The following is a 25,442-nucleotide window of genomic DNA, read 5'->3' as shown; positions in this document are numbered from 1 at the left end:
GCAGAGGGAGTTACTCTCAACTATTTTTATTTTGTTTTGTTATTTTTACATCTTCTTAAAAGGTTCTTAATAGCATACACCAAAAAGTGAGAAAGTAGGAGTGATATGAAGTAGTCATGAGTAGTTTTTATAACAGCACAGTTTACTATGGACACTCATTCCCTGCCTTCTCCAATAATCTGTGCTGTTAAACCTAAATGATATGGAAAAGGGGGCAAAAACACCGCTGCCAACATAATATTATTAAAAATAGTTTAAAAGAAAGGAGGCTGAAGGGAGAATGAATGCATAGTAAATCTACAGGTGAAATTCACTACCAGTACATGAAAAGCCATGTTAAAAAAAAATAACTCTAACCTTACACAGCATGAGAAGTAGCTGTTATGTTGGTGTTATGAAACTCTTGCTGGGAAGAAAAACATCTGGGTATTATTTTAGATAGTTCTCTGAAAACATTAACCCCATGCTCAGGAGCCACAAAAATGAAGAGAGGTTTAAAACTCATTAGGGAAGGCATGCAAAACAAATCAAAACACAACCCTGTCATAGCACTTCATATTTACAATTGAATAGAGTTTGGTCACCCCATCTCTGAAGACAAATACGGAAAGCAATGAAGACTATCAGAAGTGAGAAATGGCTAAATACAGCAGCAGTCATCCATGGAAAAAGACAGTAAAGTACAGACATGGGAGGCCTAAAGAACTGTGATAAAAGCAAAAAGGTAAAAAACAAAACTCACATCTTTAAACAGCAGTATCAAGAAGGTGGTTTAAAACAAAACCAAAAAGCACTTTCTCATAGCGACTAATGAAATGAGAGGGCAAAAGCATTAATGGAGTATTTTATCTTTTTTAATAATTCATTGCACACTTCACAGACAAAATCCAATCACTACAAAACTTCACAGTCCAGCTGCTGTTTCTAGCTTAGGACATCCTTGCACAGATTCTGGCAAGTAGCAAGGAGATCTTGCTGGGAAGAGAAAACATCACTGCAGCCTTGTTACATCTCTTGCTCTAAGCACTCATTACTACCACTTCTGGAGACACTACTGGGCTCAGCAGATCTCAGAATTGCCACACGGCAAAGCAGATGTCATGTATGTTAGAACTATTCAGTTTGTGCTAGATGAATCTGAACTGTCCCACACTAATACACTAGCTATGTAGCAGCATGGATATCTAATCATTAGTTAGGAAGAACAGAGACATAAAATGGAGCATTCAGGAGTTGTGTGCTTCTGGGAAGCAGGGTGTTCTGAGTGCTGCAGCCCCAGAGCTCTCCTGCATCTCACATCAACAAGAACAGAACTGTAAGGCAGCAAATTATCTTTTTCACACTTAAGTACAAATGCCATGTAGAGTTCCAATTCATCATTAAAGCCAAATGATTTCTAAGGTCCAGCATGACAGAAGTCTCTCTGAAACAAATCCAAAGCTGGAGTCTTTCTTAGTGCATCCAAAGCTGGAGTCTTTTAGTGCAGCATCCTTTGTCCAGTACGACTATCATAGATACTTGCTTCAGTGTGACACAAATGTTCAGCTTTTGTGGTTTACAATATGTAAAGTCACTTATGTACAGTGCAACAAAGACCAGCAGAAGTTACACGATGGTTGAATTAGCCCACGTATGGGCTGAAACAGATGGTACCAAGTGCGTTCTGAAGCACTTACCCTGTGGCAATTCTGCTGTGCTAAATCCTCACATAAGTGAATGCAACAGGTCCCCACCATACACATACCCCTTAGAGATGGTGGGATCAGACTGATGTGAACAAAGAATTTCTCAGAATTACTAGCAGAATATCATTGTTAATCATTCTTCTATTCATTTGGTGTCTTCCTTACTTCAGCCTGCACCAAAGCTCTAAAATCACTGATACTAACTTCTGCACTGAAATGCAGAAGATGGCAGTTTTTCCTCAATGATTGCCGTTCATCTTGTTTGGAAAGGGATGTACCTGCACCGAGCACAGCTTACACACATGACAAAAAGAAAACAGGCCATAACTGTTCAAACAAAAGCTTAAACATAGATATCAAACAAACACCCATTTCAAGTCTATCTGCATGAACAGGCTTGATTGTAAAGTTTGTTAACAAAGCTTGAAAATTCTTCTGATTAGTTCATCTAGAACACCTTCTGTTTTGGACATCCTTTACATGCCTCAACCTCTCTCAACGCAAATTAAAGAAAGCAAACATGAAAATGTTATTTGAACAAGAGCGCCACACAGTGTTCCCGCAGCCTTGGAAACCCTGACAGGAAACAAAAGGCAGGCAATCTCCAGCCTTCCTAAGCCTGGGTAACGGAAAAACTTGGGCATTTTCACACTGAACATGAAGTCTCCTCATCTTGTGATTTTTGAGAAAACAGAAGTGTAGCATTCAGTGTAAGGAGAAGAAACAAAGCACACCTTTACTTAGTTCAATCTGCAGCCTGCATGTCAGCTAGCAAAAAAAATATTTCAAGTAAAGCAAAGTAGCAGCAACTTTCATTGCATTTCAGCTATTTACATCAGTTTTCATTCAAAACACATGCAAGAAACATGATTTGTAGTTAAGTCAAGAGCAGATGATCACTGTTTGGAGGCTGTGCCTAACAAATCAATTAAAACAGTAAACTACTTGTGAGACTGATGACAAGTTTCTACTTGACTGGGAGTGTTTGTGTGTCTAGAAGAACCCACAGAGAAATACGCTAATGTTGATTTGTTGTCACAAGTCTAATCTGAGAGTAAAGAACACAGAAATCTTCTTGATCTCTTCTTGTGAAGAAATTTTCTTGACTTCAGTGGGATTCCTTTATGAAGCAAAGCAATGGGTATTTTCTTCTATACAACATTTTATCATTCAAGGAAAAAAAACCAACCCAAAACCAAACAACAAAGAGAAGCCACCGGCGTCTCTAGAACCAAATTGCTTGTCACCTATTTCCCTGCTGATATCAAACACTTCCACAGACTTTCTTGTTTTCCAAGGAGTATACCAAAAATGTTGGAGGTCACTAGAAAACAGACATATTGCGTCCTCTCACTAGTCATGCATGAAGAGGGTGGGACAGTGTGTGACCAGACATTACACAAAATTAACAAGTCTTTCAATCAAGAAGTTACAACACTGCACATAAGGTCTCACATAAACTACACAGTATCACTAGCACTGGGAAGGAACAAATTATCCAGAGCAACGGACAATTCTGCCAACTTGAGAACTGTATTAGATGTGGAACGAGTAATTTTTTTTCTGCTTGAGGAAAAGATGCATTATAGAATGAAACTATTTGAACATTCGATTTCAATAAGACTTTCTTCAGGAAGCATTTAGATAGCTTTAATTTATAAAACAACATCTACAAAGAGAACAGACAATCCATTTTGCTGCTAGGCAAAACTATTTTTTTTCTAGTTTCTATTTAATAGTGTTTTCACATTATTAAAAGGGACAAAAACTTATATTAAGATATTTATATTCATATTTTAAAACCCCTGTGTTCATTGTCACATGCAAATGAAACAACACACAGTATAGCTCTTATTACAGAAAGAATCCTGTATTGACTTCAATTGAAAAAAACAATCAATCATGCTTAGCTTGAGAGATGTTCTTCTATAAACTCATGGTATACAAGAGAGCCACCCAAAACTTTAGCACCAGATGGGCCTGTGATTCCCAGGCTTTTGAGATCAGAGTTCTCAAAAAACCCACAACCCACACAATTAGCCACATGCTTCTTGCCCATCAGCCTGGAGTTTCCACATTTCTCCATAGTTCCCCTTTCCCAACCTGCACATGATTTTCCAGCTTCCAGGAGGAAGGGGGATGAGTCAACTTACACTCATTTGCAGTCTACTGGTGCCACTGCTGCCAAAGGGATTAATCCCAGCTCTGCAAATGTCCTAACAACTAGTTACATGAGCAGCCAAAAAGAAGGTCACTGACTAAAAACATAAACTTGTTACTTTCTGAATCTAAGTTGTCCCTACAACAGGCTGCACTGTGGATTTGGGGAGGTGGAGGAAGAGACAGAAATAGACAGCTTTAGTAAAATAGAGAGAGCCACTACCTAACCCATACATGAGTATTTTTTAAGCTGGCTACCAGGTAGTAAAGAGATGATGCTGTAACGGTCTATTCTATTATTTACCACTCTATCCAATACTCCAATGCCTTTATTCCCAGCTAGTTTAGTAGTCCCAGGCTGAAGATACATTTTGAAGCATTACAACTGAAAATCGATACTTCCCAGTATCGAAATGGAGATGTGTGGAAGCAAACTGTTCAGAGCTGCAAAAAACAAGGCTAAGTGCTGTACTGCATGGCTTATTAAGGGTTCATTTCTGAGATGCCATTTCAAGTGTCCTTCCATACTTAGGCTAACCATGAACCAAGAAGGAGTATATTGTTTTAACTTTCTATTCCTTGTACCTAGTTCATATATTTAGATAGATCTGTTGACTACAAAAATGACCTCCCATATTCTTATACAGTTCTGCCTCCTAGATATGCCATCTCAAAGGACTCTCACTTAACATTAACAGAAGCCGCTTCTCCTTAAGTCAAACCAATTCCAAATCTACATTTCACTAGATAGTGTAAATACACCTTCAACATTCCTAAGCAAATATTTTCACATCCATTCAAGCATCAAGTGGCACAAATCCATCTTATTCACACAGAAAAGTCATTCAGAAGCCACAAGCAACCAAAGACACCAAAACAGACATCCATACACACAGATAGGTTCTTCCTGTTGGAGTTCTGGTTAAGTACAAGTGGTTTTAATGCACTTATATTGCAAACATGTTTTCTCTTTATAGTTTAGAAGTACTGAGGATGATGGGACAGAACAGTAATTTGAGTGAGGCAAATGGTGGTTTTACTAAAGGACTGAAGTTCCCAAACTCATATGCTTGTCTAAGCGTACCGCTCTTAGAGCGGACAGGATATTTTTTTTATATTAAACTGCAATGACAGACAACGGCATTTAGCTCATGCATCAACCAGTGGCATTTGTGACAAATTTTCACTAAGATTTTTCTCTTTTTCAATGCACAAAACTGTCATGAGCAGGAAGTTTTCACATCACACGTCATTAGAACATAGTAAACTGAAGAGATACGATAGGAAAGATTGAGCTGGAATCTGTTCTCCCAGTAATATTCACAAAAGGTTTAAGGAACTATCAAAAACAATACTTTCAGCACATCTCAGTTGTCCTAACCTATAAACTTCAGTCAAGTTAATTACTACACTTAAAAAAAATAGAGACTTCATTCCTTACTCAGACTCCCATTAAAAGTCCCATCAGAAGACAGCTTTCACAGGACTGAAGCATCCTTCCATAGATTTGAATTCAAGCTCTCCCTAACACCAAGCACAATGCACATGTGCTATTATTCTTCAATTACATCTTCAGGGAAGTGTTGAGGGAAAAGTTGAAATAGAAAGCATTCCTCACAGGTTTTTCAGTTGTACAATATTTCGTCACAAAGTTCTCAATGACTTATTTCATGTTTGGCTGATTGCCACCAGGAAGGCAATGAGGAATACTGTATTTCCACAGACATAGATGGTTAACATAATCTGTTTAAACAGACGACCCTGCAAGAGAAGAGGAAAAGCCACAGAAGTGTCAGTCTTTTTACTGGTTTAAAAAAAGAATCATCCCATCTCTTAATAGTTATTTACAAAATTATGACTTACCTCTGCTTCTGCAGAGGTGAGTGACTGCAGTATCTGTACTCTATCATCCTCTATCACTTCAACTATAAGTGGGGAAAAAAAAAAAAAGTTGTCTGCTATTAAGAGGAAGGTTTTTTTCATTTTTATACTGTAAAATTCTTTATCCCATGACTAAGTATCTAAGTCTTATACAGCATCAAATCTGAAAAGCACTAGGAAGTCTCATTTGATGTTTCATGACGTGTACTATCATACTCATAGCACAAGTGAAATATTATTCTAGGGCTGACCTACAACAAGTAACCTCTGGACACTGAAGTGGCAGTGTCTCTTTTGCTAGAGTGAATAATCAAAACACTGAGTTTTGAGCTGAACAAAACATTTGTTTGATCTAAACACTTCTCATGTTAAGAGAATTATATTTCATCAAGTATTTTCCATTAGCCAACATGAAGACATTCAGTGTTCAAACATTTCAGGCTCGTTTCTCTATTCCTAGGAAATAATTACTGCAGTTAAATTTAAATTCTCATATTTTATAATCACTCCTCCATGTGCCACCTTACACAATCTCCTAACTAATCATGCTTCTTCAGTTCTGTAGATGTCTCATCTCCCACTTCGATACAGGTCATATACATGTGCACAGTCATCTCCTCTCAGTGACACTGGTCACTGAAGCTAAGAATTTCCTATGAAGTTACCACCAGTCTCTTCCCTAGACCTGTTGGAGTCAGGATTTCACCTCCAATCCCCTGTTCACGCAAAATTGCAAACATCTGTACTCAAGTTTCTGATCATTTCTGATCATTCTGATCATAACCAGCAATTTGTCACAATAAAATGCAGACATAATCTGCATGACTTAACCCGGACTTCACCTATCCACCTAGAATCAAAATCATGGCAAACACTGATAGATCTTGGAAAATACTTATGTATTTCAGTCTGTCCCTATGAAATGTGGTTTGAGAAGTAAGGGGCTACTATTTAAAGTGGCAGAAAACCTTTTTTTCTAGAACACTTTGGTCTTGACAACTGGTATATTCCCATATCAGTTTGTACAGTAGATATGACACTATTACTCGAGAGTTATTCCCTTTCAGCTTCCAAAGCGAGGAAAGCCAAAGAACTCCTCCTGAAATTCAAACCACTCCAGCATTTTTTGCACATCCTCAGCAAACTAAGGTAACAACAGCAGTTTCATTGGATTTGTACCTTTACGTATGAGACAGTAGCTGTGTATTTCCAGAAGAACATCAATGCCGACATGCCACGCTACAAACCCAATCATTGTATAGGTGTCCCATGGGTCTGGTAGGTCAAGTGCTGGTAGATCCATTCCCAAGAACATAGTCACCACTAGTCAGTAAAAACAAGAGAAAAAGACGCTAAGAGTGCTGTGTCAGGGTAATTAAAAAAAAGTGTTCTCGACACCTTTGGCAATAGATTTTTCCATGAACTGCTTACTACTTGGGGAATGAGGTTAAAAGGAGTCCATGCAGCTAAGAGATTTATTTTTTTTTCTGTCAGTGTGAGGGGTAAGGCACGGAGAAAAAGAGGCGGCCAAGATAGGGAACTACACAGGATGAAAACTATCACAAACACTAGCATTTGTGACTATTAACAAGACCACAGCCACCACAATATTTGTGCTTAAGCTGCCTGTGGAAACTTGCCACTGTTAATAGAATTAAGCCCAGTCTGGTTCTGTAAGTGAGTTTCCCCTCTCCCAGTGTTCAAATAACATCGAACTATGTTACTGCAAGAACACCACCCTCAAATCTTCTAAGATAAAAAGAAATTACTCAAGATAAGAACAGGTCTTCATTACAGAGGTCTTTCAGATTTGTCTGTAATCTCTTTGGTTTTATATAGTCACTTTCTCCCTAAAGCTGTGGCCTGATGGACACTTAAATTTCACACAGAAGATGGCCAGCAAGAAAAAGAATCTTCAAAAATACCTGGACTGGATATCCATAGATGTTTTAGACAAGCAATAGCCCAGACAACAAACAAAAGTCCTTTAAATCTCTTCAAAGGGAGTTGCATAGTTGTAACTATTAACTTCTACTCACCAGCTAGTATTCTAGCTGTTGTACCAGTACTCCAGTGAAACCAGTTAAACAATGGTCTCCTACAAAACAATTAAGAGCATTTTATTGATTCTGTAGCTTGGGATATTGAAATCAAAGAACATTATTACCTACTTAAAAGATAACTTTTCAGAAAAAAAAAAGAATTTTTAAAGAAACAGTCATATAACTGGCGGCTATAACTTAATGAGTTAGTTGTGAGTACCTTGGTGCATGACGAGATGGTCTGAAACCTGCCATAAGTGGTTGAAAGATTGTCAGAGCCATCACAGTACAGCCGAGATAGGGATGAAAACCTGCTTGCTAAACAGAGAACATTTTTCTTTAATATCATACCTATATAAAAATACAGAAAAAATACCAAGAAGTTGATAATTTTATTTATGCTTGTGTTACTAAGTTACAATAGTGGAGCAACATTGTGTTTAGACTGGCAGAAGTGACAGGACACAGTAAGCTGCCCTGCAGCTAGATGGAGATTGTTCTCCTTGGCAGGATGAGACGCTGGTAAATCGGTCCAGGGTTTGTCTCATCTTTTTGCTGTACTGAGAAATTCTTCCAGCTGAAGCTATGCTACAAGCTCTTCATCCTCAATTCTGAATCTTCAGGAGAGGCCTGTTTCATAACTCCTCCCAGCACTGGTCTCCCCTCTCACCTTATCTGTTCTAATCTTAATCCTAAAACATCTTACTCAATTTCCCTAGTTCCTAACTCATACCTGTGGCCACATCATCCCACCTTTAACTCAAATATTCTCTTTACTTTCCAATTTCTGATATCACTTTGCACCAAATATTGTACAGGTCACACTAACAGGTATACAAACTCTATCTCTCTAATGATCCAGACTAAGCTTAATCACTGGATACAGTTACTCAAGTCCAAGTCCATAACAACATTTATTCCCAGCAGGTTTACCACATTAATAAGTCAGTTGTCCCATCCTCACTCCCCTCCCAAATTCAAGTTCTCCAAGGAAATGGGAAGACTTACCTATGTACATAAAGAAAGTGTGAGCAAGAACTTTATTTAAGAGAAAAATACTGAAGTTTTTCAATTGTATTTAAAGGAAACAACATTCTTCTGTGTTGCTAGAATTTGAAGTTAGCCTACTTAAGGACAGCTTTCACAGCAATTTCCACAGCAACAGTTGTAATGCTTCAGTCATCAGTGGACCTCCTTCTCATTCATTTGGTCCAACCTTTACATTTAAGTTAAGCAAAACAGAAGCACACACTTACCTGGCTCCAGCCTCCTCGGTATATAAAAGGCAACACAAAAGAAATGCTTGTAAGCATGACCGTGGTCAACATCAGCATACGATGTATCTAGAAAAGTCAAGTTTGCTTTTAGAAACTGTACAGCTTTCTTAATACACAGTTAAAATACATTTAACAGATCTACAGTTAAAGATGTTCTTAGTGTCCTCTTTAGACTTTGCTTTTACAAGTGAAGTAGACAAACTTCTGATTTGTAATGCTCCATTTTTTAAAATTAAAGAAAGAAAAAAAATCACACCAAGTTTAATCTCCTATTTCTTGGATCTAGCAGGTTTACAATTCTGCTTACAATAAAACTACAAAATACAGCTAGAGATATGTGGAGATTTTGCCCACCTGAAACCACATCTCCTTTCCAAACAGGAATGAATGAGACCAGACAGGTTTGAAGAATCGTGCAACAATAACACCAATACTAACTGTGGTAATCCAAGCAACAAACATCAGCACTCCTGAAAATTGAAAAAAATTACAAGGTAAACATGAGTAATTTAGCTGCATAAGAATACAGCTTCAAAGACCATGTAATAGTTTAGTCCATACACATAGACACAGAATTTACCAGCGCTAAGTTTTTAATCACCTGATTCAGAGTACAACTTTATAGCATTTATCTTGCTAGAGGGCAGAAACATCTACATAAAAGATAATCACACTATGCCTACATACCACAATAGATCAGCTCTGGCTACTGTGTATTTCATATGCACCAGTACAGCCAGTATATACTGATAAGAGATGCTGTTCTGTCACCAACTTTGACATCAGAAGACAGAAGTTGACATTTCATCCTCTTTTTAAATCCCAAACTTAAAACAATTAAATTTGTTTTACAAAGAATTAGTGATAGTTCTCTCACGGGCCTGCTTTGAGGTCCAGTACCATGAGAGAAAAATTCTCATTAACTTCAATGGCTCTAGAATATCAGTTGAGGGGTTTCTCATTTCAAATGGAATTAAACCAATAATGCAACTAGAACAAATTAAACTAGAGAGAAAGAGGTAAACAGGAACAAGTTGTAATTATAAATGTAAGAGAAAAGGTAAATGCATGTTCATTTTCCTGGGCAAAAAGATTCTTATAACGCTGTTCTTGAAATGAAAAATTATTAATAATTTACTCTGTCTTCTCAGCCTCAAATCTTGCTTGCTAGCCAACAGTACACAGAACATGAGGGCCAGAAAGACAAGAATAAATACCTACTCTACAGTAATAAGGAAAACTTAACTCTCCAGTCTCAGCAAGTCTAGAACTGAAAGATACAACTAGACATTGCAGCTTACCATGAGCCTTGATGAGTCGTGGGGACCGGGAGCCTCCAATATCCTGAGGAAGGCCTGTGACATTGTACCTTCCATTGGTGATCAGAGGCTGACGACGATGTTTGTGTATTAGTCCACCTAAGCAGTGACAAAGTGGTTTATATATAGCTGATGAAAGCCACTGCACTTGTGTGCCCACTCATTTATGAACGCATGTTCTGTTGTGACCACTGAACATAGTCATAAAAACTAAATGATTAAGATGTCATCTAAGCTGTCCTGTGTAATCAATGTACAAGAACAAACTCACCCCTCTACAGGAAATAGCTTTCTTCACTACATGCACAAGATGTGAAGAATAATTCCCTCTGATGCTAGTCTTGTTTAAAAGAGATGGGGCCAGCTCTCAAGAAGCTACCAGTTCCTAGCATCAAGAGGGCACACAACACACATATATCAATAAGCTTACTACAACTTCCAAAAGCAAACCCATGATCCAGAGAGGTAAGGATGACTGGATTAAGTTCCTCATCCTTGGAAACCTTAGTTCAGATACTAATTCTCAGCTAAGCCATACCTTACATAAGGGTTACTAACTCATTTAGAGCTGTTCAAAGAAAAGCCACCATATGTAAGTCAAGTTTACCTTCACTAGCTTCCCCATCTGCCAGAAAGATGTAGTAACTGGCATCCAGATTAAATCTGGCTTTATAAGAAGGAAGACGAATATTCCTTCTGAAAGAACATTGAAGAACACCATCCACAAGCCTCCATGACACATCTTCAAGGGGATTCTGTGAAACAGGATATATTTAATACTCTGCCAGTCTGAAAAGACTAGGTAATTGGCTTGTAAGTTATCCTGCAAAAGACAAGAGCGTCACTGGTGCACAAAGATTGGCGGTGATATCGGGGCGGGAGAGGGGGACGATAAAAGTCTCTTGCATACCAACTTAGAAGGTATGTCAGTAAGTCAACACTGCAACATAAGGGTTGAACTTATTACCACCAATTTTTCCAGCTTATGACAATCTCCCCTACCTTTCAAACCTTTCAGCCAAGATACATCTATTGCAACTGCAGCCCTAGCAAAGGGACAGAGTAATAATGGGCATAGCTCCTCAACAGAGTAAGCTCACACCACATGACTTAATTTTGAAAATTAAATTTAGACTTCCAAAGTTTAGTGTAGATTTCCACCTTACTATTTACAGCTGCTATACAAAATAAAAGCACAAAGCAGCAGCATACCATTCATCATCTCAAAACTACATTTGTCAAAGTGTCTTTGTCATTTTCAAACATACCTCTGAATCCAAAACAGGAGGACTTCGCCCCTTCAGATAGGCAGCGCTTACATGAACATGATGGTCCTCATTAACACACAGATATGCATCATCACCACCCTGGAGAGAGTTTAAAAGAAAAATGTATTTATAGCCTATTAAAAAATCACTACTGGCACTCTCCAAAAGCTTTTTGATTTAATACATGCAACAAGATCTGAGACAGATTTCTCTAGCTGTCAAGCTATTATTTCCCAGCTTTCAAACACTTCAGTATTACAGAGAAACCACATTAAGTCAAACAGATGACACATAGTAAGGCACACTGATTTACGCTTCCTTCCTCCCAGGGTAACAACCATATTATCAGAAGTTTCTTTAATTATTTAGAATTTATTAAATTAACCAGGTAAGATAGAGATGGATGTTGATGTTACTTAAAAATCCTTTTTAGTTAAAAAGGTGTAAAGGTATTGTTAAGAACCAAGGGTTCTTGAATTAGGGACATTAATATAAACAGCATTTCGTTTGTGTAACAGTTTATGGATTATGCATTTGTCAACAGCATCATCCCTTAAATATAACACCAATTAGAAAAAAGGATCTCTAAACACTTTTTAAGATTGAATGGGGTCACTCCTGTACAAACAATGATGAAATGTAAATGGTATTCTCGGCTTCTGACAGGTAAGGGTTTTTGGCTAGGTAACAAAGATAGATGGATCTAACCAGGAATTCCAATCAGCTACTGTGCAATCGGACAGGTTGGATTCTGCTAAGGCAGATATCCACAGGGAAATTCCACTGTAAATAGTCTGTCCTGAGCTAAAACTGAACATCCACCTATAAAAGGCCACCCGTGCTTCAGCACTACGGCAGAGAAGTTACTTTGTGTGACATCTAGCCGCATTTCAGTTTCCCATATGCATGTTTTGCTAGAATAACATTCAAACTTACATTAAGATCACAAAAGCAACTAAAACAGGAGAATAGGACACTCACCATCCACTGGTCATGGGACAATGCAAATGCTAGATATCCTTCACTTGGACCACTCATTTCAATAAATACTGAACTCTTCTCTTGTTGGAAGGACAGAAAAAAACAGGAAGTACTTTCAGGATCACAGTTTGAAGGGTTCCTGATACAGAACTTCATACTGCCACAATGTGAAGCATCAAACTAGACAATTAAGGAAACAAGTTGTAAGCAATGAGAGTTTCTCTCTTCTTCCTCCCTTTCTACCCCATTTCCAGAATAAAGCATACAAGGAATAGCAAAAAAATGCTATCTATGTCTACCTACCAATCTCTTAACCCATTCCTACAAATAACCCAGGACTAGTAGGTAAACTAGATAGTGCATTTCAAGCTGTACTTTTACTCAAGTGGAATTTTAACTTTAGAGACATTATAATAGAATAACTTTTGACAGAAAGTCAAAACTTTAGAGAAACTTCCCCTGGTTTAATTTTGAGAGAGGTACTATCAGCTGTAGGATGAAGGAGAAAAGAAGGGAATACAAGTTTTTAACTTCCTTTTTAAAACAGGAACTCCACTGATGCACAATGAGAAAATACATGGATTAAAAGTCATGCTTATTCTGGATCAAACAGTGATGCTTGCTCAATCCATTCAAGAAACAGTATTGGAAGTCAGTAACACAGACTAATTCATAGAAGGATGTTTCTGAGCCTGCAGTTATTACATGTGAAGTAATCAGTCAAGACCAGAGCAAGTCTTTTCCCATCTCTCTTCCCAGGTATGCATAATATTTTCTGACCACTAAGTCCTAAATGTTCTGTAAAACTCCTGATCCATGTGGCATGACAACATTTAACCCACGTAAGTTCAGGCAACTCAACTAACACAAGAGGATAGCTGTCCATGTTCTTAGTCTCTGATATCCAAGTTACTCATCCATCATCTCTCCCTTTCTGTCATTAGGCTGTATTGATGTGATTTCATTAAATTCCATTGACCACAAGCATTACAGATAGCCTTATTTAGGTTTATAATTACTTACTGGCTTTGATAAATAGGAAACCGGGTGTGAAGTTGATAGAGCCACTGATGTCGCATGCAAGGGTGTTGTTGGGGACGGTGCATTAGGCTGAGAAATGATGGGACCAGGAATCTTCACCCAGAAAGTCTTGTATTTCTTCACAACTGTGGCTCTTAAAAAACACAATGCACAGAGTCATTATTGTATACATCAACAGCTGATTGCTACTTTAAGAAAAAAGAAAAAGAAAAAGTTTCTATAGTTTGTACTACTTATCTGTAAAATCCCCATCTTTATGTAGATGTCTACCATTTTAGGGATTAAAGTAAGAAAATATCTCAGTGGAAAAATAATTTTAAAACATACTAATGCATGCTCTACTGGACATAAGAAACATTCACGTCTGTAGCACAGATTACAACCTCAGAGAAGAGCTGTATAGCTTGTACCCAATAGCTTTTATAGTAGTGTAACTGAAAGGTATATCTACCATTTTGTTAGATACAAGCACAGAAGAAAGATTCTTAATACTGTATATTACAGGCATGAGAAGCGAGCAGTTAACTAGAAACATTAAAAAAACACTAAAGAAACTAATCTCTGAATCCCCTTCTACTCTCCCCACAAAAACCCCCAAAACAAAAATCAACATAATCATCTCCAAGCTTTCCCTAAAGAACAAGCGTCTGCATCAGTGTAGACTCTGCAGCAAGCAAGAGGTGTGGACTTTTCAGGCCGTTAGTCCAAGGATACTTCTCAGTTGCTGGCCACTATTTTGACACAGGTTAACCTTATTTTAATAAATATTTTTATAAGTTTTAATAAACTTACAGAAACTGTACACGTCTTGGTGCATCTCCAGGAGCAATCCAATAAACTTTTATGTTTTTCTTTTTTGCTTTACTTGTGTGACTGACAGCTGAATTCTGAAAACACACAAATAAAGGGTTATACAGTGGATATGCAATAAGGAGATTTCAGTCATCACAGGCTGCAGCTACACAGACACTGCACTCTCGCGCTGCACAAACCCAGCACAACTGGCTTTTCCCCAGTCAGTCGTGATCAACTTGAATGAAGTCTACTACTGAAACTTACACATACTAACAAACTTTAATGCTAAAAGGAAGAACTAGAGGTCTTTCAATCTAGAAAACTCCAGTGACGAGACAGAGGTCCCTGCACCGTTTATGCAGAAATGGTGTAATAACACTCCATTTTTTTTGACAGTAAGATAACACTCCGATTTTTGATAGTAAGAACATGAAGGGACAGTGCAATGATTGTACAGAGACCAGAACTAGTATTCCAGAGGACAAAAAGCAAAAGTAGTCTTGGGGTCAGACAGTTATTCACACAAGATAAATCAGACACAGCACTGAACTAAGTCCTCTGCACACAGAGGGCACAATCCAGAATCCCCATGGCTCTACAGCACTGATGAATGCACTACTTGGATGCCACTGGGGGACAGGTGGCAGAAGTGGAGAGAAAAAAATACATCTAGGCAGACTGAGAACTTTGTCCACACTAGCTCAGATGACACCATAAACGTTCATGAAGTTCAAGTGGGTTACTGAAACACTGGTCAGAGTTCACATCTCTTGCATGAGGCAGAATCAATTTATCTAAAACTGATATTAAGATTGTGATCTAACCTGTTACTATGAAGGCTCCACTAACAGTTGCTGACAGAGCAATGCTAAAGATAATAGCCTATTCTAGCACTTGCTTACAACAACTGCCCTACGCTTTCCTTCCTGTAAGACATTTTCTCTGTCCTCAAGCATGGAAAACGACTGATGGCTCTTCTCTTCAAAGCAAATAATATTAAAAAGAGGAGGGCATGCTTTAAGTACAAAAATAACCAGGAACACACTAAGTTCATTGTGCACAAGTAAAAGTTATGTTAAGAATGCTGCATCTTCCTGCAGCAGTCAATAGCCACCTAGTCTGACAGAGTTGCAGTGAGCTATGCCTCTATACTGCAAGTTGGACCAATTTTGTGAGACACTGAGCTCAAAGATTACTAGTATAAACACCTCAGTGCCTGATATCCCATTTTACAGTATACCTTGGTATGGCCACATGTCAGAAGCTGAGAAAGTCTCCGGTCAGCTAACATGAAAGAACCAACTGCAGGGCTATCCAGGTGTTCTGCATCCCGGGCTTGTATGAAAAACCCTTCAAAATCTGGTCCAGACAGAAGAACTGAAGCAAGAACAAAGATAAAAATAAGTTGAAATATTCTCCAGAGGAAGAATGGAATATTTCAACAGTGACCACCAGAAGCTCATTTTACAAGTACTGAATGACTGCTAAATGGATCAACCTGAACAAGATTCAACTGCTTAGATAGATCTAGTTAGATAGAACTACGAAGATAGATAGAACAACACAAAGAAACAGTAAATTAAGCTACTCAGCTACATACCTTCTATGTTGTCCCCTGGTTTAAATTCAGTCCCATTCACTGCAATGGTATGCTCAGGTGACAGCCTTGGAGAGCTACCATGACAAGGTATCATGCTAGTGCAGGCTTCTCTTACTTTTCCACTTGGATAGCTATCCATGGATGCATAGAAGCAAATAAACATCCAAACAGCAAAAGCAAGGCCAGGCAGCTCCATCTATATAAAGTATGAGTCACAGGCAATTTTACAGGTCACCACTCATCTTTAGAAGAGTCAGTTGAATACTAAACTTTAAAAACATGTTTAAAACAAAAGTATGCATGAGAAGACGCCACTCCCAGCTGTAGAAGCTAAAAGTAATGTGCACTTCTGATAACTGCCAGACTTTGCAAGAATGTTCACAGATACCATATCTCAGGCCAACAAGAGAGTACAGGTAATAGATGGTTCCCTCCATCCACTGGATGATTTCTCTCAGTGCGTTTTGACACAACTTTTTAAATTTCTTTTGCTTACGCCTCTCCCATTCTCTCTCTCAGAAAGTCCAAGTCCCTCAAACATCTGCACAGGAGAGATGGATCTTAAATGTTTCATTGATGTATAAACATCCACAGTACTGAGGAACTAAACTGCTAGTATCAAGCCCACTCTTTTATTAATCATAGCTCCAAATTGTGCATCATTACAGATTGCCTTTTGTTTCCACAACTCGTGTCTATTTCTTCACATATGACAAATAATTCCCAGGTAACAAGTTCTTCTTTCTGCAGGGAAACTAAAGATGTCAAATATGAGAAAGATTTTATACATGCAAAAACAGTGTGAATTTGGTATAAAGATTTAGACAAAGTAACATGCATGTTTGCTGCAGATAAGCACAAGACTTTTCCTTAGAACTCTTTCTTTTGGATATTAGGCCTCCAGACAATTAGTCAAACAAAATCATTGCTTGTCACACTCTCATTAAGGGAACAGTATGCACAAAAAACATGTGGGATACAAAGAGCCTAAACCGGTTACATGAACCCCTAATCCCAGCATTCATTATATAACGTTTTGCTTTGCTACAATACTTTTTTCAAAAGAGCTGTGGTAATTGTTTTGTTACTCAGCAGCACACAGGGTTTACAGTTGTATTGTTGTTTACACAGAACACCTTAGCCAACAAGAAAAAGCATTCGCACGTCTAAAAGGCCAGGAGAACAGAGATAAACTTTCTTTAAATCGTTAGGCACAAGAAGGGGGTTATCAGCTCTTGTGGAACATATACCAGGCAAATAGGTCTGCTTTCTGGAGAAGCCATGCCCATTTTGCACCAAGTGATAAGAAGCATGAGGTTATGAAGTTCCCTGACAGCATGCATGGACACGAGGATAAAAAAGGTACAGAGCCATTTCAGACTGAACTTTGATACCCAAAAAAAGTCAAATGAAGACAAGGCGTGCCATTAGTTTTACATGCTCTCTAAGAGTCATCGGTATTAACTTTTCCAAAGTCCTTGTACCTTCAGTGCTAAAAATCCACAATAGCCAGGGCAATGCTACATTTATACCTCGACATAATAGCTCCTCAACAACTTTACAACAGTAAATAGAAGAAAAATTCAGAGGGGAGAGGGGGTGGAACAGTTACATTTCAGGAACTAGAAAAAAAAAGAAAAAAACACACCCAACACTCAGCTCCTCCTCCCAATTAATCAAGATAAAATTGTGATAATATCTTTAACTTCTTGTTAAAGTAAGTTCTTCCTTCTAGTTCAAATACTTCTCCAAACTGTCACAAATCTACATCAATATGATTTTATTCGTAAGGTAAAGAAGCCTAAGGTTCATTGCAATGGTGGCATTAAAGCAGTTTTACACATACACCAGTGAAATCCTCAAAACAAGTTGCTGGCAGAAGAGATAAGGCTGCATACCACAGAGACAAGAAAAAAAAAAAGTAGTATTCTAGTTTAAGTAACAGAGGATGTGGTAGGGATTTAAAATGAAACAAGAAATATTCTTTGGCAGACTCAGCCAACTCAAAAGCTGGCAGACAAAGAAGAAGAAGCAGAGATGAAACTACTGGAAAAGGCCAAAATCTGAAAGTAGTACTGTACTGAAGAGCAATTTTTAAAAACATTTTTTATTTTTTAAACAGTTAACTGTAGAAGAGCAATCTTCTCTATGCATGTTCAACAGTAAGGGCTAGATCCTATAAAGAATAACAATTTCCATATTAAAATTTTGCCTTCTTAATCAAACAACACTTATTCAATTGCCTTGAGAAGTCTCTTTCCTCCTCTAATCTGGAAATACATTGTGGTACTCTACGTTCTCCACTTCCACAGCAAAAGAGGCAGAGGGAACATGGGAAGCATTCTTCTAACACCAGTCATTCTGCGGTTGAAGCTTCATTTTGTATTTTTAGGAAACATCTCCTCTAAAGCATTACTGCAGACAAAACAGGTAAATAGTATAGAGAAGTCAAGCTCTAAGAAAGTATTCCTTAATTACAGATTAAAGAACTCTGGACTGTAACTCAAATACCATAGTAACTCTCTTTTTATTAGACAGCAGAATTTCATATTTAAAATAGTAGGCTGGAATAGCCAAAACCAGATGTTCTTCAATCGTTCATCTGCTGCCCCTACTACAGCTAGGATCTTACTGTGCCTCCCTACCTCCTTTTACAAATGCACATATACCTTTGCCTTTCAGCCAAGACCTGTTCAAAACAAGCCTCATACTAATCATAATGTGCAAGAAAGACAAGGGCACAAAACCTGAATATGCAGGATGGAAGAGGGGAAATCCAAGAAACAGCCAGAACTTCCTCATATATGCAGGTGAAGATTTTTCCTTTAGCTCTAAAAAAGTACCTGTTATAAGAGCACAAAACAGTACGTCATGCCCTCATGAATATGACAGTCTGGCCAAGAGAAGGAAAAAGTGAGAAGGAAAGCTGAACACATATCACTAGTAGTTCAAAAATGAACAATATTAAAAAAAAACCTAAGGAATATACCTAGTTAAACTAATGAACCAGCAATAAGCAACTCTGAGAAGAGAAAATAAACAGTATCTTTATACTCAGGCTGAAGATCAATAAACAATTATATTCATCCTCAGCCAAGTATTTGCACAATAAATCATCTGCTTTGCCAAAAAAAACCACCACCAAAACCAAAGCCAACCAACCAAGTAAGGGCAGCCACTGGTAAGCAACATGTCACTCCTATGTAAAAGTCACCTTTTCTTCTGTAAGATTACATGGTTTCCTCTCTTCTGATTTGAGTTCTACAGCCACAATAGTGTTATTTCCCTCCAAGTGATCTTGACAGGAATGACTGCATTGTTAGATATTTAGCACATCATATATACCACAATGCAGAACAGTTATTTTAAATTGGAGTAACTAGCTTTAAAATTTTAACTAACTGTACACAGAGGTAAAGGAATCAGGTTTGTAATAAGTGAACAAACTGCAGAATATGTGACTTTTTTCAGATATCCCCCTTAGCAGGAAAAACAGAAGACGACAACTAAATCTCACAACTACATACAGAAGTACAACCCCAAACAAAAAGTGTTAGGATTAATGGCATAGAAAAGATTTATTACAGAGAGGTTAGGTTCAGGAAAGTTGAAGTGTCATACGTGAATCGTGCTTAACCTTACCACAAAAGAATAAATGCCTTTTAAAGAATAAAGTAAAAACAAAAACAGTTTTCTGCCTGTTATTAAGAAGGACCCGAGAGACTCAAAGCTATCATATCTTATAGAACTGTTACTCTACTATTCTACTCGTCCCAGAAATGCAGCCAAATTAAAAACCCCACAGTTAATCTGCGTGCCAATAAAGATGAATCAGCACATCTCCACAAAATCATATTTTCTAGATAAGAACATAAACTGTGTCAAAAACCTTAAATCACCAAGTATTCTCTCTAAAGCTAGATCCAAAATTAGAATCCATGTTAACTCAAGTCTTGAGGTGTGTAAGCTGCAGAACTGCCTGCTATTACCTATACCCTCCAGTCCTTCCTCCTTGATAAGATTTTGCTTGAAAACTGTATTAAGAGGCTTTGGCCATAGTGCCTCATTTATAACCCTCTGAAATACAACTCATTGGTGACAGCCTACAGATTAGCAGTCAAATTCCCTGTAATAAAGAGGAACAGAAATAATTGACTTCAAGACTGAGGCATAATGATGTTAAAAAAACATAAAAGATAATTCCTGCAGCATTTTTCAACAGGCAGCTCTCCAGTGTTTTTGTTAACTTACTATCATTTGAACAGCCTGGAAGAACAACAAGAAGGGAGTTGAGTTTAAGGATTCCTGCACTATCCAGTCACTTGTTTTCCAAGATAAATGCATTACACTGAAATGCTTGAGTTAACCATGGGCCTGAGAGTACATATAATCTTCCTCTATCCTGTCTGCATGTGATAGCATGCATCAGTAAATGCACCAGTCAAGGTTGCAAGGATGTGCTACAGAGCATACTAGCTTCATAGCCAGAACGAACACATAGCATTGATTGTTGATTCTACTTCATCTTGTACTACACACACTTTTCAATACATTATATACTACCAAAGACAGCATAAGATCCAGAAGGCCTTTCTCTACAGATATACATACCAGCGCATATCACACCATTACAATATAAGACAGTTATTCAAACCACTGTTTCATATCTTTCCTTAGGATGGAAAAAAAATATTTTAATACTCATTAGTTTGAAGCATGACTGCAAATTTGTTAGTCTCTCCCTCCCCCTTCCTACTTAAATCTTCATTATAATACATAACTCAAAGGCCCTGGCATGAAAGAAAGCTTCAGAACAAGCTTGTTCAAAGAAACTTCTTCACTACCTGTAATTCTGGTTGTGTTTCAAATATCATGCCGCTCTTGGGGCAGAGAGAGGGAGGAAGATAATTGTGTACTTGAAGCCATTTCTAATACAGCCTTCTAATTAACAGAAAGCAAAAAATAATAATAAAAAAAAAACTAGCAGCAGTCATCATCTCATCACGCTTGCCTTAGTTGGGCAAAACACTTTAGAAAGAAGTGAAGCTTTCCCAAGGAAGCTGAGTAATCAGAATGTCAATATTTATTTCATACAGAAGTTGATTATAACAGTAAAATTCAATTTAATACAGAGATTGCTCAATACTAACAGCTGACTTATAATCTGAAACTTTAGTCAAGCATTTATTGAATTATACTACCAAGTTATTTTATATGTTTGCTGGGCAGGTGAGAACTCAAGACAGAAACAGAGCTTTTTGTTAGAGCACCCTTTTTTAGGAACTTACATTGCATACAACCCACCAGAAAACTGGAGGAAGGTCACGTAGAAAAATCATAACAGGTGTCCCAAAGGTACTCCACTCATGGCCAATTATTCCAACAGTAGTAGGATACAGAACAGTTACTTAAATAAGAGCAACCAAAAAAAAAGTTCAGGTATTCCTGAAAAGTGAACTAGAAACAACCATTTCCATTAGTATGAATGGAGATGAAGTAGCTAGCATTCTTCATACTTATGATGGACTATGACAAGACAAGAACACCTCTGTGATAATTCAAACATTAATGGTCAAAGGCCAAGGTAATTATCTGTGGCTTAACCTCAAGAGATTCTGCCTGGCAAGGCAAATTGCAAAGAGAAATACAGGTTTGCTCATAAACGTTGAAACTTAACAGAAGCTGGTAGCAATGTAATACAGCTACATTTGTCTGAACGTTTAGAATTTATCATCCCATTCATCCAGGAGTGATCTCCTCCTCCTCAGGAGGGAGAAAGGAAAAATAAGAAATGGTTGGAAAACAAAACAAAACAAAGAGAAGTGCTACAATTTCAGGAACAGAAGCTTTTAAAGCCTGAAGCAATCATACCAAAATTTTGTGAGAATCTTTTCGAAATATTTAGTATACATGGAAAATTGTTCTCCTGGTTACATCTTGCAGTCTTACAGTAACTGGATTTGGATAAATGAAGAGCAATAAATTACTCCTGCTTGTGTTGAAAAAACTCCCGCAGTCCCTGTAGGTATTAACAGCTGAAAGAGCCCTGGTAGCCTAATTCCTTAAGAGCACAACATTCACACAAAACCTCAGGATCTCTTCACAGAAATTTTCTTTCAGCTGTTTAACAGAACTTCATTAGCTGCAGAACACACATCTAAAACTAGTTTCAGAGAGGAAGAGCAGAGGAGACACAAGGCAAATATATTGCCAACTCAAAGATACAAAAACTAGCATAGCCAGAACTTTTTCTCTTGAGCATCATCAGACAGGATGGCAAACAGAAAAGGAAACAGCTGTCTAAGGTGTATTAACGCTGAGGTGTCTAACAAGGTGTATTAACAGAAGGTGTTTGAGCCATGCCCTTTTAGAAATATACTCTTACAAAGCAAAAGCGGGCAGCCTTGCTGTCCAAGAGTCACCTTCCCTCTGAGTTCAGGAAAAGAGCTTGGGTTAACTTCTCCTGATCATTCACAACAGCTGGATTGAGCAAGGGCAGAAAACAAGCAGTGTTCACATTCACAGTAACTCATTACTTTTAAAATACAAACACACATACACACACCCCCATACCCACAAGACAAAACATACACACCTCAGCCTTGTAGCCTTTCTACTCAGGAAAGGTTCAAAGAGAACTTCAAGGCTTGTATATTTCAAAATGAATTTTTATAACAGTTTAAGCGTAGGTACTTACCTTACAGCCAGTCCTGTTAGTGATCAAGTCTGTAAAATTGCCATTGGCTTTCTACTTATAGTAAGACAACTTCTATTACATGTAACTTCCTCTATTTGGCTTGCATCCAACAGTATCGACCTTCATCAGAGGAAGTTTGTCTGAAAGAAGAAACAGTAAACACACACAAAAAAGAAACATTTATAAGACCATTCTTCACTTCAGGCACACATTCCACACCGCTTCCCAAGCTAAACCTGTAAGACCAAAATGTGTGAAGTTGCAATGAAACAACCCTGCAGCTTCCTTTACTTTGTCAGGTGTGTATTTCCACAGATCTCTGAAAGTCTCATATTAAGTAATAATTTTAATTATCTTCTGATGCAGTTAGGAGGAAAAAACTAACAACAAACAAGCCACAACCTTTGATACCTTCTTTCTCAAAGCACAAGTTGGTATAAATTTGCAGCATGGTTTTAAAGCTTGTTATGTACTTACTCCCTATCAAAGAGACACTATTTAAAAAGCGGGATAAGCAATCTTACAAAGGAATGCAATAAGTTGGTCTTTTTTCCATATCTCCCACTAAGGATGAACAAGAGGCAAGGATTTTGCCCTGTTCAGTTCTTTGTTTATTTACCTTTGTGTTAGGCAGCTGTTCTGCAGATAATCTTTAAGGCCCCAGCCTTGCAAAGTTTATCTATACAAAGAACCCAAAGTTGCAGGCTGACCTAAATGTGAATAGTTTGTCACCCCAGCAAGCAAATCCCACCACAGGATCAGCACATTTACTGTAATAGTTCCCATACAGCCATCTCCTACACACATTAACAAAGAAATGAAATAAGTAATATTCATATAACATTAAGATGCAAACAAGATGCAAGAGGAACATGGTTGGTGTGGCTCCCAGATAAAATAAGCCATAGCTTACCTTTACTCATCAAAGCAAGCCAGCTTAAGAGTTTTCTCTAAAACAATTCAGAAATGCTTGCATGACAGGCAGCAGCTACATGGTGCTTTAAAAGCTTCACTAGACTTTAATTTGCTTCAGAGCTACTGTACATATTCTATTAAGCATATACAGTTTTCAAAAAGCTTGCAGTACCCACGCTTGGAGCACTCACTATCACCAGTTCAACCCAAGCGCCCTGGAGCTACTGCACCTTCTCAGCTAAGGCAGCCCTGCACCCTGCCCTCCGGCCCCGCTCCCGCAAACAGGGCGGCGGGGCCCAGCCCACCCCTTCCTGCGCTCGGGCCTCCCTCCGCGGCAGCGGTCGCCGCTCCGGCTGCGGGGCGGCCCCGGCACCGCCTCCCGCCGCCCGAGGAGGCGCAGGGCCGGGCCGGGGCGGGCAGAGGCCGCCCCCGGGAGCGGGGCCCGCCGACGGGACGGGCTGCACCGCACCGGGCCGCACCGCAGCGCCCGCGGCCAGCGCTCTGTGCTCTCGCGTGAGCCGGGCCCAGCGGGCACCCCCGAAGGGCTGGGGTGCCGTGAGATGTGTTAAGGGCGAGTCATTTCTTTGCCGACAGCAGACGCCGGCGGTGCTGAAGAACGCCTCGGCTCGGTAAGGAGAGCCTTGGCCCGCGGGATTCACCGGGAGGCTGTCCTTGCGAAAGCGTGCGGAGCTCACCTGCGGCGCTCCTGGCGTGCTTGCAGGTGTTCACGTACACAGGTTTGCAAAATCAGGCTTTTCTTATCAAGAAAACAAATAAGTACTGGCTATAACCGGGCTTTTGCTGGCAGAAACTGCACTGACTTACACAGGCTTTGCCGAATTCTGTTTTTCTTTAGTTTAATTGCTCACAAATCAAAGCAGCACAAAAAGACAATTAGTTAATAAAAATCTAACAGGAATTTTGCCCTCCCACAGAACAGAAATACTGTGTTTGCATTGTCAAACACCTTGACCAGAGGGGTCTGGTATTTTTGTTGCTTATTAGTAGGTCTGAGCCATTAAGTTTAACCGTATTTTCTTTAAAAAGTATTGTCTACTAAAATACAGCACATTTGTAAGTGCTCTGTTAGTGCCCTACTTTTTTCTCAGCTTCTATAAAAGCAGCATTAACCTTAGAGGTACTCTGTAATAGCATATCATAAGATATGTTTAATGAGAAAAACAATAATGAACTATTTTGCCTAATAAGACAAATTATTTCACTGTTACGCTTGTATTATCTTGCTCATGGAAGTCATGGGGAAGCAGAGATCACACTAAGTACACAGCAACTGAAGAAACATAACATGTAATCAATAGTGTAAAATTAAATATGGATATTTCCCCCTAGCTGGGGGGAAAATATTTTCAGTTTACAATAGCCATTCATGGAGCCCCCAAAATATTAAAGAGTTTATTAAAAATGTAAGCCCAAGTACGTACATACTTCATTAAGTGCTTGTGTATTTCTAATTAATTTATGCTGATTAAAACCAGCCTTCCTTGAAGATACATTATTAGTATGACAAATACTAACAAATACATTCACAGTATGAAAACTCTGGTGACTACGGCAACCAATATACTTGACAATATTTAGGTTCATAACTTATAAAATTATAGTGGAATTAACATCTAAGTATTTTTAAGATCTTATTTTAGGGTCTTGGCTTATTGACAGAATGGGGTGTATACTTCTGAAGCATTGTTATAAATATAATATATGGAAGTAATTTCCTCATTAAAACCCACAAGGAGGGATGAAAATGCAAGCTACAATTC

General features: G+C 38.4%; 1 protein-coding gene across 3 annotated transcripts; it reads right to left on the bottom strand.

The window, feature by feature from the left end:
• Positions 1 to 832: 832 nt before the first annotated feature.
• On the bottom strand, positions 833 to 23,949 carry FRRS1 (ferric chelate reductase 1). Of its 3 annotated transcripts, XM_027786553.2 has the most exons (18): positions 23,660 to 23,949; positions 22,747 to 22,886; positions 18,797 to 18,892; positions 16,050 to 16,245; positions 15,690 to 15,826; positions 14,447 to 14,541; positions 13,637 to 13,787; positions 12,614 to 12,793; positions 11,633 to 11,731; positions 10,972 to 11,119; positions 10,347 to 10,463; positions 9,400 to 9,515; positions 9,025 to 9,111; positions 7,989 to 8,086; positions 7,766 to 7,824; positions 6,906 to 7,049; positions 5,709 to 5,770; positions 833 to 5,606 (listed from the first exon to the last, which is right to left on the bottom strand). In XM_027786553.2, the coding sequence occupies exons 4-18, from the start codon at positions 16,243 to 16,245 to the stop codon at positions 5,514 to 5,516; spliced, it is 1,782 nt and encodes a 593-aa protein (XP_027642354.1). In that variant the 5' UTR covers positions 18,797 to 18,892; positions 22,747 to 22,886; positions 23,660 to 23,949; the 3' UTR covers positions 833 to 5,513. The 3 variants fall into 3 exon arrangements, with proteins under 3 accessions (XP_027642354.1, XP_005237350.1, XP_055671069.1); XM_005237293.4 differs by lacking the exon at positions 18,797 to 18,892; XM_055815094.1 differs by lacking the exons at positions 18,797 to 18,892; positions 22,747 to 22,886; positions 23,660 to 23,949 and adding an exon at positions 21,338 to 21,403.
• Positions 23,950 to 25,442: the final 1,493 nt, after the last annotated feature.

This window comes from Falco peregrinus, chromosome 10 (genome assembly GCF_023634155.1).
Source record: "Falco peregrinus isolate bFalPer1 chromosome 10, bFalPer1.pri, whole genome shotgun sequence".
Classification (NCBI taxonomy): Eukaryota; Metazoa; Chordata; class Aves; order Falconiformes; family Falconidae; genus Falco; species Falco peregrinus.
The sequence above is the reverse complement of the archived record's forward strand: the minus strand, read 5'-3'. Positions and strand labels throughout refer to the sequence as shown.

What these genes read in the sequence shown, in the direction of transcription:
- FRRS1 (XM_055815094.1), bottom strand. Translation starts at nt 21,388, where the DNA reads ATGATTTTTCTACGTGACCTTCCTCCAGTTTTCTGGTGGGTTGTATGC. An exon ending in CTCCTGTTTTGGATTCAGAG is followed by an intron (nt 11,120 to 11,632) that starts GTATGTTTGAAA and finishes CCTGTTTCACAG; the next exon opens with AATCCCCTTGAAGATGTGTC. An exon ending in ACGACTCATCAAGGCTCATG is followed by an intron (nt 9,516 to 10,346) that starts GTAAGCTGCAAT and finishes TTCAATTTTCAG; the next exon opens with GAGTGCTGATGTTTGTTGCT.